This window comes from Aricia agestis, chromosome 18, assembly GCF_905147365.1.
Source record: "Aricia agestis chromosome 18, ilAriAges1.1, whole genome shotgun sequence".
NCBI lineage: Eukaryota > Metazoa > Arthropoda > Insecta > Lepidoptera > Lycaenidae > Aricia > Aricia agestis.
In genome coordinates this window covers 11,731,577-11,744,432 of record NC_056423.1, presented here as the reverse complement: position 1 = coordinate 11,744,432, position 12,856 = coordinate 11,731,577, and the positions used below count along the sequence as shown (strand labels likewise).

Genomic DNA, 12,856 nt, shown 5'->3' with positions numbered 1-12,856 from the left:
ACGAAATTAAAAAGTGGCCATCGTAGTGTCATCCCTTTCAAATCAATCAAAGAATGAAAATCGGTTCACAAACGGCGGAGTAGTGGTCGAACATACAAAAATAAAAAAATAAAAAATATAACCTCCTCGTTTTTTGGAAGTCGGTTAAAAAAGGGATGACACTACGATGTTGCCACTTTTTAATTCCTTCACTTTCTTGACGGACATTATTTAGATTTTTCTATAATATCTGTTTATATGAATCTGATCCGTTCAACATTTGAAGAGCCCCAGTACCTAAAATTGAGTATTTTGTTACGTGACAACGATCTTCCTAACTACTTCAGATATAACACACCTATTTTTTTGTCGGGAGTTAAAACGAGACACTGACCGTAAACTAGAAACCCCTAGATTTCCCCAAAAAGGGCTTAGATTGAAAATGAAAAAAAGACTGCACGAAACCCCCAATGTTTAATTTATTTGCAACACTAGCTGTCCCGGTGAACTTCGTGTCACTTTAAAACCTTCCCTGGATTTCTACGAATATTTTAAGACTAAAATTAGCCCAATCCGTTCAGCCGTTTTCGAGTTTTAGCGTTACTAACACAATTGAAAATCCATTTTTATATATATAGATTTAAAACTAAGTTCACATCGGCTGATCGGCTGTCGTTTAAATCGAGAACCCACCGCTACATCCAGCTCACGCTTGGCCGCTTTTTTAATCCACCTTTTGTTCCATCGGGGCTGTTTTTCCCCGGACATAGTTATAGTATATTATACAGCTTTGTTTTTGTCCCGCATTTAATATACATATATTAACATAGTGAGGTTTTTACTGGCCTATGCATTTTTAAATTCGTCGACTTACATTTTAAGGGTGGGTTGCACCAACTTACTTTAACTATAACTTTAACTACAATGCAAAAAGTTAAATCTTTGGTTATAGTTAAAAATGGACGCCATCAAAACGCCATATTTAACCATAACCATAGAGTTCGACAAGGCTTAAAATGCACTTGGCGAAAAAAGGAACTAACGCTGTCATCATACAAAAACGCCATTTTTGACAGTTCTCCTTTACCAGCAGCGCCCCCGCCCACGTTCTTATAAAGCCTTGTGGGCAGCAACGTCTTCTGTCAAATTCTGTGGTCAAAGTTAAAGTTTAATTAGCCTTAACTATAACCATAACTTTGAACATAACTTTAACTTTAACCACGCCTCTGGTGGAACCCAACCTTAAAATATTTCCAGCCACACAATCTGTTTGGGCAACAATAACCTCCATTAAAATTGTCATAATTGTGATGAAAGTACCAATAATATACACGATAGTTTTAGGCGCTATACTAAATTACAAACTAATAATATTTTTTTTTTTTTATGAAATAAGGGGGCAAACGATCAAACGGGTCACCTGATGGAAAGCAACTTCCGTCGCCCATGGACACTCGCAGCATCAGAAGAGCTGCGGGTGCGTTGCCGGCCTTTTAAGAGGGAATAGGGTAATAGGAGAGGGTAGGGATGGGAAGGGAATAGGGGAGGGTAAGGAAGGGAATAGGGTAGGGGATTGGGCCTCCGGTAAACTCACTCACTCGGCGAAACACAGCGCTAGCGCTGTTTCACGCCGGTTTTCTGTGAGAACGTGGTATTTCTCCGGTCAAGCCGGCCCATTCGTGCCGAAGCATGGCTCTCTCACGTAAAAATATTACAAAATGAAAATAATTGCTACTTGGCTGTGGTCGGTAACGTTGATTTTTTTTAAAATATCGTTAATCATATTTTAAATAAGTACTTAATACAATATTTATTAACACCACAGACAAAAGGGAGAAAACTCTGAACACACCTTTTTAAAATCAGAAAACAGTTATTAAGAGTGATGAAAAAGTAATCTTTTAAATTGTTTGGCATACATTGTAGATTGCATTGTGAAGAACACAAGAAATAAGTACAGTTGGTTTGATATTACAAGTAACTTTTAACGTCAACACAATACAGAAATGTATGACGTAAAATTAAAAATCGGCCAAGCACGAGTCGGACACGCGTAAAGAGTTCCGTACCACTTGTTAATATTGAGCAATATAATGATAAATGAAATATGGCGTTTTTTGTATTGGTGCATGCAGGCCAGATTCGCGGGTTTGAATTTTGAATGTATAGTCTGTCAAGAAAGTGAAGAAATTAAAAAGTGGCAACATCGCAGTGTCATCCCTTTTTTCTTAGCTTGATTTGAAAGGGATGACACTACGATGTTGCCACTTTTTAATTGCTTCACTTTCTTGACAGGCCCATCGAAGAAATTGATACACAGGCAGTTGACCATCGTCAATTACTCATTTGGCCGAATTATAACTGTCAATTTAATGTAATTCGTGATTTGTTAGGTGGGTTTGACAAAAGGCGACCAATTTACGTACGTCCGCCATCTGCCTATGAATCAACTGCTCTGATAGTTCAAATGCGGCCCGATCCGCTGCGCCTTGTCAAAATGTGCACGACTCTCAGCGCATTGCGCGTTCGCGGCGCAGTGTACGTGTTTTTGCGCGTGCCGCATGTGAGCGCAGTTTTTCCGACCTTTCCACGGTTTTTCCGCCGCATACGCCGGAGCCGCGCAAAAACTGCGCGCCGACCGAGCGCTCTTGATACTTGATTATTAAACGACAAAAAATATGAATTCAATATTTAAATTACTAACTTTAGTGATGTTTAGTAAAAAATGCAGATTCATTAATTTAATACTAAGTACATAATATTATGTGATGTATTATATTATAGATAGCTATAGTCTGTCAAAAACGTGAAGAAATTAAAAAGGTAACATCGTAGTGTCATCCCTTTCAAATCAATCTAAGAAAAAAGGGATGACACTCAATGTTGCTACTATTTAATTTCTTCATTTTTTTGACAGACTAAATAAAATTTGGGTTCACTTTTAATATTTAATTTATTTTTAATGATATAGACCATAATAAAAAATTACAACCGTATAAACATAATATTACAAAAAAATCAAATTTGCTATACTTATAGAATAAATATATACTTATATATACGACTGGCACAGCTAAACAGCTCTTTCTTATTATTTTTTTGTTTTAATAAGTTATATCCTAGAATGGCCAAGATCAAGTATTAAGTAATTAAGGGATATTTAATTTTAGATACCTTCAGTGGCTTGGCTTATATCACAGAATATATATTAGCTTAAATGAGGAAAAAAGGTTGTTATTAACCATATTTTCAAAAATGTATATTGCAAAGATAATGAGCGAAGAAGTGTAATAAATTTTGTTTAATTTACACTGTGGAATGTGTAATAAATATAAAAGTAATAAAAATAAATATCAGATTTTGTATGAAATTAGCAAAATAAAAAATACATACCCAAAGTTAAAAATTAATGACCGAAAATTATGATAACGATTATAATTAACTATGATGATAATTTACAAACGTATTTAATATTTATAAAAAAATTACTAGAACAACCTAATCAAGTTTAAAAATACTTACACCCCTTTATATTTGTTATTAACAACAAATCTATATATATAAAACTCAAAGGTGACTGACTGATTGACAATGACTGAAATTGAAATCGTACATCTATCGGCATATTTATAATTTTGCCGATAAATGTACGATTTGAATTATAGTCAATTTATGTAGATTTTAGACCCTTGCTAATAAAATTATTTACATGGCAGGTAAATACAATTTCTTTGTTGTCACACAAACCCGTGTTTTAGACCGTCACATAACAGACAACAACAGCACACCTTAAAAATATTATACGCTGCGTAAATGTCTTTAAAGACTAAAGTGCATAGTATATCGACAGGACCCTACATTATTTTACACTTTTAAAGCTACCTATACGCGAGTATCAAGACTATTCGAGCGCAGTAGGGGCATTAAGAAACTAGGTACAAAAACGGCCCCGAGACAAAGCGACCCAGCGCGCCGCGGCCGCAGAAAAACGCAAATTACACCAACCGCTGCCGCGCGATGTGAATTTTCTTTGTAGCGCATGCTTTTTGTGGGAATGGTATTTCAAAACTTATAGAGAATCGTCAAAATATATTTTCAACTTCACTGCATTTTTCTAATATTGCGAAAGTGTATTTCTGTTACCTCTTCGCGCCCAAACCGCTGAACCGATTTTGTTGAAAGGTATGAAGATATTTGAGGGAAAGGACAAAGGATACTTTTTATCAGGGAAATGTACGACTCTCGCACGATAACGCTTACTGCCGCTTACTGTCCCTATGTATTGTTTAAAACTTTTAAACTATCCAACAGATTTTGTTGCTCTTTTTTATTAGACTGAGTGATTCAAGAGGATGGTTTGTAAGTTTTAGAGATGATGTTAAATTATTAATATTCACGTGGACAAAACCTAAACCTAAATGTTCCATATAGGACATAGGTACTTCAAAAATTGGTTGAATTGAAATGAAGAATTTCACGGGCTTAATAATAGGGTTTAGCCCACATAGTCTATGCTTAGCATAATATAGAAACTGTTACAACTCAGACAAAGATAGCGGAGCGTGAATATAAGCATATTTTTATTAATAAAGGGGATCATCGACAAATTAATAAATTATATTTATTCCTACCAGACATTATCTAACTTGAAGTATTCTAGCATATTTCAACTCGTAACAAACATTTGAAACCGTTATCATGATTAATCGCAACAACGTTAAAAAGGTGTTTTACAAAAAGTGAAAACACTTTAGAAATTGTTATTCAACACATTTATTTTCCGTAACCAGGTGGAACAGCTCAAAAAAGCGTCCATAAATTCTCCGAAATAACGAAAATTTACGACCTCACCCGTGGCCAAACTAAAAAAAAAACAATTAAATAAAATAAATTATTAAAATTTACTGCACCTAATATACTTTAATTTTCAATTAATGCCAAAGGTGTTATACCTCGGTGTAAAATGGTTCAAGTATTTATTTTCACTTAATGAATGGAGACAGCTAAAATTGAATTATACTTACTTATTACGAATTTAAATTTAATATACCTTTTTTTGTTTTTATATTTTAATAAATTCGTTTTAGACTTTTTTGTCAACTATTAAGGTTTTTTTTATGGGTAGAGGCTTCCGTCGCCCATGGACACTCGCAACATCATGTTAGGGATTCGGCCTCGCAATGTTAGGGGATTGGGCCTCCGGTAAACTCACTCACTCGGGGAAACACAGCGCAAGCGCTGTTTGACGCCGGTGGACTACTATGGTAATTAGCAAAAACTAATAATTAAAAATATGCTAGTGGACACTGGCCATCTTGAAAAGCTTAGTAGTAGTTTGACTAAGCGCAAAATAAGGTGAAAAAAGGGGGTCGAAACAAAAGACACAATTACCTAGGTTTTAGGTTGGTCATATCTCTTGCGATCATGTATGAGTTGTTTCACATTACATCTAAGAAAATAAAATATGAAAATTTAAATTTTGTTATTTACAGCTAAACTGATTTGGCTAATTATAGTCTTTTAATATCCGTGGAAGTCCAGGGGAAGTCCAGGGAAGGTTTATGTTTGGTGGCAATTAATACAAAGTTCACTGGGTCATCTAGTTCTTGTCTAAAATACAAAATAATTGTAGGTATAAAAATATATTGATGGAATGTAAAAATGTTTTAGTTTCTCGTCAAATAGATTAAAAAAGTTAAGAAATTAAAAAGTGGCAACATCGTAGTGTCATCCCTATCAAATCAATCGATAAAAGGGACGACACAACGATGTTGCCACTTTTTAATTTCTTCACTTTTCGACAGACTATACCTAACATGATTTAAAAATATAACTTAAACTTGGCTTGCATGTTACTGTTTTCATGCTAGGGCCAGCACCGCAAAAAGTTTTATTTTTGATAACGTTTCTGTAAATATTCTGATATAAATGCCTTATTTTTTAGTCTTGAAATATTCATTGAAGTTCAGGAAAGTTTTGTAAGATGCCAAATATGTATATCTAAATATATAAAACTCAAAGGTGACAGACTGACATGGTGATCTATCAACGCACAGCCCAAACCACTGGACGGATCGGGCTGAAATTTGGCATGCAGGTAGATGTTATGATGTAGGCATCCGCTAAGAAAGGATTTTGATCAATTCTACCCCCAAGGGGTTAAAATAGGGGATGAAAGTTTGTATATGATAATACTTCTTAACGCGAGCGAAGCCGCGGACAATAGCTCGTAAATAATAAAATTGCAGTTAATTTTATTTTCTGAAATAATTTTATATCGCACACTATATAATCTATATATATAAAACTCAAAGGGGACTGACTGACTTGGTGATCTCTCAACGCACAGCCCAAACCACTGGACCTCCATTCCACCTCCAAAGTCCAAGGGGTTAAAGTAGGGGATGAAAGTTTGTATATAATAATACTTCTTAACGCGAGCGAAGCCGCGGGCAAAAGCTCGTAAAAAATAAAATAGACTTCGAACCTTTTTTTTAACCATAATTATTTTTACTGCTTATTTTTAAAATTTACTTAACTTGAGCGATGCTCAGTTCGGGTTCCGGTTTCGTCGATCGACGATGGATGCGGTGGCACGGCTCCGGTCTATTACGAGGGAGGAGATCTCTCGGGGCCGGGTGGTGTTGGTTGTCTCGTTGGACATCTCGAACGCATTCAACACCCTGCCCTGGGAAACCATAAAAGAGGCCCTTCGGAGTTCGGTACCACCGAGTGCCGGGATACCTTCGCAGACTCGTGGGCGACTATCTGTCGGAGCGCTCGGTGCAGTACCCTACCGAAGAGGGATTGGAAGAGCAGGAGGTGGACTGTGACATCCCGCAGGGTTCGGCTCTCGCCCCGAAACTGTGGGACATGGGTTATGACTACGTGCTTCGCGGTGCTAACTTACCCGGCGTGGAGTTGATCGCGTACGCGGACAACAACGCGGCGGTCTGCCGCGCCAAAACACACTGCGATGCCGTAATACTTGCGACAGCAGCTGTTCCACAAGTTGTGCGCAGAATACAGGCGCTAGGCTTGACGGTGGCGCTTAACAAATCTGAGTCCATCATCTTCCATAGGCCCAGAAATGCGCCGCCGCCCGGTTTGGCGGTGATAGTCGGTGGAACATCCATCTCAGTATCGTCTGGTACTCGATAGCCGGTGGTCCTTTAAGGAGCACTTCCGCCGGCTATCCGAGAAGGTAACGAAGGCAGCAGGAGCTCTAGCATCACTGCTCCCTAACCTAGGGGCCCCGAGCCTGAGCTGTCGGCGCCTGTACATGGGCGTTGTACGCTCCATGGACATGTACGGTGCGCCGATCTGGGCCGAAAATTTGTCAGCCAAAAACAGGCTCATCCTTGGTCGGCTACAAAGAAAGATGGCAACGCGAGCAGTGCGCAGGTATCGCACCATCTCCCAGAATGCTGCGTGCCTGCTCGCCGGAAGCGTCCCATGGGACCTGGACGCATGAGCCCTCGCCGATGTGTACTGGCGTAGCGCAGAAGTCCGCGCGGGGGGCAGCAACCCCCTTCCGGACGCCGTACGTCGGTGGAGGGACGAAGCCAGAGACAGGGCTCTGAAGTTGTGGGAGGAGCGTCTTTTGGAGCCGCGTGTAAGCATGGACCTCATAGGGGCTATTCGCCCAGTATTCAGAGAGTGGGTGGACCGAAAGAACGGCGCCCTCTCGTTCCGCCTCACACAGGTGCTGACCGGGCCCGGCTGCTTCGGTCGGTACCTGTGCGAGATCATCGGAAGGGAGGAGACGACTGCGGAGGGGAAAGGGACACGGCCGTGCACACCTTAACGGCCTGTCCCTCTTGGACACGACAACGTGCGGCATTAACGGCCGCCATCGGATCGGACTTATCACTTCCAGCGTTGGTAAGTGCCATGCTGAGCAGTGAGCAAAACTGGAGTGACGTGGAGAAGTTCGCCGATGAGGTGATCTCCACCAAAGAAGAGGCAGAGCGCGATAGAGAGGGCACTGGACCCTCTTCGACGAAGACGACCAAGGCGACAACGTGTTATCCGGAATGATAACTTGCCGCCGTAAATGGGGAGCTCAGGGTGGCGGTATGGGGATGCCGTCTGCTGGGGATGCAGAGAGTCGCCTATGCAAGCCCCGGGAGGGCCTCTGTTCGGTGACTGGAGCATAGCGACAGTGCTTCAAAGAGGACGGGCCACGGAGTAGAGCTCACGCGTTCTCGCGACTCGGCAACGGGAAGAGGAAGAGTACTGACGGGTTTTAGTGGGTAGGGCTGCGGTCACTTACCATCCTTACGGCCGCAGCGAGCCCCACATACTCGTGGGGGAGTTCCCAATTCCCCCGGGATGCGTCAATGCATTTCCCGTTGCACAAAAAAGGTATTATTAATTAATTCACCTTTTTATTATGATGACGATAACATTTTTTTATTAATAGGTAATAATAGAAACTATTTGACTTATTTAAAGATATGTTTTTTCGTCTATAATTTCATTCAATTATCGTCGTTCATAATTATTATTTTAAAACTACTAAGCTTACTTATAAGTAGGTATATAATTATTATTGATACTTAAAAATTGCAACTTGCACGGAGTAAGTATTATTACCTCAAGATCATTTTTTGCCATAAGTTTTTTATAACTCATTCTGAATGAATTATTGATGTATTTTTTCTTGTTTTATATTAATTAAGGAAAGGTGTAAAATTCTTTGAATACTTCATTCCGCTTTGAATAAAAATACTGTTATTGTTTCCAAATATAGATTTAGGTACATCGATCATTGATGTGTATGCTAATGATTTAGGGTTCTAATATTACATCATTAGGTACTGGTACAAAAATATATGCTAATCAGTTTTTGTTTTTAAAAACAATAATACATTTTATGGGCATTCTTCTGGAAACTTTTTATTCAAGGGGCATTTTCTGCATTTTGACCAATGATATTCTATACATATGATTTTGACAATCAAAAAACTTAATTTCGAATATGGCTGTAAATTGTACTACAAAAGGTAACATACCTAACTATATTATTGTATTGTTATTCAGTATGAAAATACTAATAAAGGTACATAATAAGTTTACATTGTAATATTTATCATAACTTTATCTATCAATACATGATGGATATTTTTTGAGTTATTTTTAATGAATAAACAAAAATGTTTTTATTCAATTTCATAATCATTTTTTTAGGCCTAGTAAAAACCCCAGAAAGTATTATCTGGTAACTCGTTATTTCAAGTAAGGAAATAATGTAATAAAAAAGTGAAATCATTAAGCTATAGAATTTTTTTAATTGGCCCTTCGACCAGCACATAAACAATTAAAAAACTTTTTGCAATTATTGAAATATTTTGACCGGTCGTCGGCACTTTGTATCAACTCTCAAGACGTATCGGGCGCGCTACATTTTTGGCGCTAATTATCTTTGATATTTACGGCTTAATTTTTTTGCTTTTTAATTTATGATGTGGCAAAAGCTCGTTAAAATAATTGTGACTTACTGGTCCCATTCACGTTGCGTCCGATTATCTTATTGGAGCCGTTGGGCTGAGCGGGGGTGTGGGGAACGCTCCGTCCCGTTTCCTCGCTCGTTTCCATATTCTTCTCACTCGCACACATTAATCCAACCACAATTTCATTACAATGAAAACACACGTAAAAAAAATTTAAAAAGTATACGCGTATTTGGCGCGAAATTCGAATTTAGAACGCGACGCTGGCTGTCAAAGCGCGCGCCGCGACTGAACGCATTCGGTCCCCACGCTGCAGCTTGCACGCCCCGCCCCATCTACCCCGAATTCGGACCCCACGCTTCTGTACACATAAAAAAGGATATAGGGGCACCGAAATTCGTGTCACTATGTGAATGAAGTGACTTTGGAAAACTTTGTCTCGATGAAGATGGGCTATTATGAACTGCAACTTGTGAGTTGTGACTTGTGAGCAAGAGCAAGCTTAGTTGTGACTTGTGACTTGCTTTCCGGGATAAAAGTATCCTATGGCTTTTCCCGAGGCTCAAAGCATCTCCGAAACTCACCGAAAACGCTCAGTGAGCGGAAAAATGTCCCTGGTCCCTAGTCTTCCGCGAACCCCTACCCCCATAAATCAACTTTTCGGAGTGAACTCTTATGTAATAAAGAATTTAATATAACTAGATGACGCCTGCAACAAATTGTTTAAATGCGCGAGAACCGTTAATTTTTCGAAGATAAAATAAGTATCCTACAATAATAATTAAATATTAGGTATGTCGTTTTCCGTGACTCAAAATATCTTTGCATACCAAATTTTAGCAAAATCGGTTCAGCGGTTTGGGCGTGAAGAGGTAACTGACAGACAGACAGACAGTATAGATAGATAGACACACTTTCTTATAATTAGACATCGGATTATGTGCATTTGCATACTTGCATATGCAAATTCATATAATGCCACTTTTTAGGCGATAGTGCATATTTTGGCAATTTTTCGTTGATAGTGCATATTTCGGTAGTTTTATGCCCTCGTGGTCTTCAAACTAGCTATCATGACACACACCAAGGCCACAAAACAGAAGTACGATAGATCAAAACACTTCAAATATGTGGCTCCATCCCCATTTAAAGAAAGCAATACGCCGAATAGGTACAATATCTTTCTAGAAACAAAATTTTTCTTGGTACCTAGTTGGCAATATGAGTAAAAAATTTGAATAAAGTAGTAAAGATTTAATGGAAAACGTTTGTAGAAAATTATGATTGGTGCTGTGTAAGAAATGAAAAATCCTGGATTTGATGAAATTATAAAAATTGACGCTTTTATTAACGGGACCACCGGAAAACTTTAAAAAAAATGAAATATTTTAATATAAAGTGACTTTTCATTGTGCATATTTTTTGCATATTTCGGCCATATTTTGGTGCATATTTGCATGCATATTTCGGCACTTTGATCGTGCATATAATCCGATGTCTACTCATAAGTATTACCTATACTTACCTAAAACGCGGTAGCAAGTCAAATGAAGTTTAAGTATATCTACTTTTACAGAATAACTACATAAGAAAAAAAACAGTACTAGACAGTATAAAAATAAAGTACAATTTATAAAATTATCTGTAATAAATAAAAATGAATTCTGTACTTTGTTAGTTTCTTTAAAATCTCGAGAGATAGGTGATACGATATAGAGAAGTATTTTTGCGTACTTTATTATTTTCGTAAAGTACAAATTAGGTACAATTATTGGCTGAAATTACGTACAATACTTTATAATAAAGTACGAGTGGTAACCCTAAATATAACAGCAGATAACAAAGAATAAAGATTTAAGATAACAAAGATAGAAAACCCTAGATGACACCCGCAAATCCGTTGCGCCAAAATTCGTTTATCGCCCGGGAACCGTACCTTTTTCCGGGATAAAAACTATCCTATGTCCTTTCTCGGGACTCAAAGTATCTCCATGTCAAAATCAAAATCAGTTCAGCGGTTCGAATGTGAAGAGGTAACAGACAGACAGACCTTAGATGAATGATCATTTATCTAAGAGACAGACAAACAGACAGATACACTTTCGCATTAATAATATTAGTATAGAAGTATAGATGTCAACAAACAACCAAACTTTTCCGCGAGCGTCAGGTGCAGAGCTTTTCTTTTGGATTTTCACACGGGTCCAGTTGTAACTTGTAGTTTTTCCCCGTAAGAAAAACCCGTTGTGGGTTCCCACGGTGCGACAGTTAGTCTATCATCATACATACTTCCAGCTAGCCATGCACAACCTTTCACTAAGAGGAAAAACCGATTCTGCCTTAACTGTCCGCACTATATTATTGACAGAAAAACTCTGGCCACGAAACCAGCGTTCGGCAGTAAGCGCTTGTGTTAAAATGTAAAAGGTGTAACAAAACTGTGTTAAAACGTGGGAGAGCCATGCTTCGGCACGAATGGGCCGGCTCGACCGGAGAAATACCACGTTCTCACAGAAAACCCGCGTGTAACAGCGCTTGCGCTGTGTTTCGCCTCGTTCTCGTTTGCCCCCTTATTTCATAAAAAAAGGGTGTGTATGTGTTCCTTACATAGAGTTTACTGTTAAAGTAGCAGCGCTGAAAGACCAAATTTTTGTTTTCTCTTTTGTATGGGCAAGCACGTCCCAGCATCACGAGTTTCCTCATACAAAAATGAATAAAATTGGTCTTCCAGCGTTGCTACTTTTACAGTGAACTTTATATTTAAAGGGACACATGCACACCCTTTTTTTATACAACCTGTGGAATTAAAACTTATTAATCGGGATTTAACGCGACTTACGGCCTGTTTCGCCACTTTTTGATAGAGTGCCGAATAGGCTATTCACAACTTTTTTGACAGATTCTCTATACTTTATCTGTCAAGTTAAGTGGTGGATAGCCTATTTGGCTCTTATCAGGAAGTGGTGAAACAGGCCCTTATTCTTATAGTAGTAATGCTAAGTACTACGAGTATCATTAGTAGTAGAATATCATTTTGTTGAGAAAAAGTATGTACTCGTAGTAGTATTGCTACTAGAATAAAACGCGTTAAGCCCCGATTAATAAGTTTTAATTATAATACAACGCGAAAGTTTAAAATGTTATCCTAACAACCTGTAGAAGTCAAGAGCAACTCTTTGAATGCTGATACTTTTGAACTCTACTAGTAAACTCTAATAAAGAAGTATTGAGTACACAAATTTTGTTATATGTACCCCGTATTTTTTTTTTATGAAATAAGGGGGCAAACGAGCAAACGGGTCACCTGATGGAAAGCAACTTCCGTCGCCCATGGACACTCGCAGCATCAGCAAGTGCGTTGCCGGCCTTTTAAGAGGAAATAGGGTGATAGGGGAGGATAGGGAAGGGAAGGGAAGGGAAGG

General features: G+C 38.5%; 1 protein-coding gene across 1 annotated transcript in view; it reads right to left on the bottom strand.

Moving 5' to 3' along the window:
* LOC121735822 (NGFI-A-binding protein homolog) overlaps nucleotides 1-9,696 on the bottom strand; it is a 33,049-nt gene extending 23,353 nt beyond the window's left edge. The window contains exon 1 of the mRNA XM_042126785.1: nucleotides 9,483-9,696. Within this exon, the coding sequence (XP_041982719.1) occupies nucleotides 9,483-9,600 (118 nt within the window). The 5' untranslated portion in view covers nucleotides 9,601-9,696. The remainder of the gene's footprint in view (nucleotides 1-9,482) is intronic.
* Nucleotides 9,697-12,856: the final 3,160 nt, after the last annotated feature.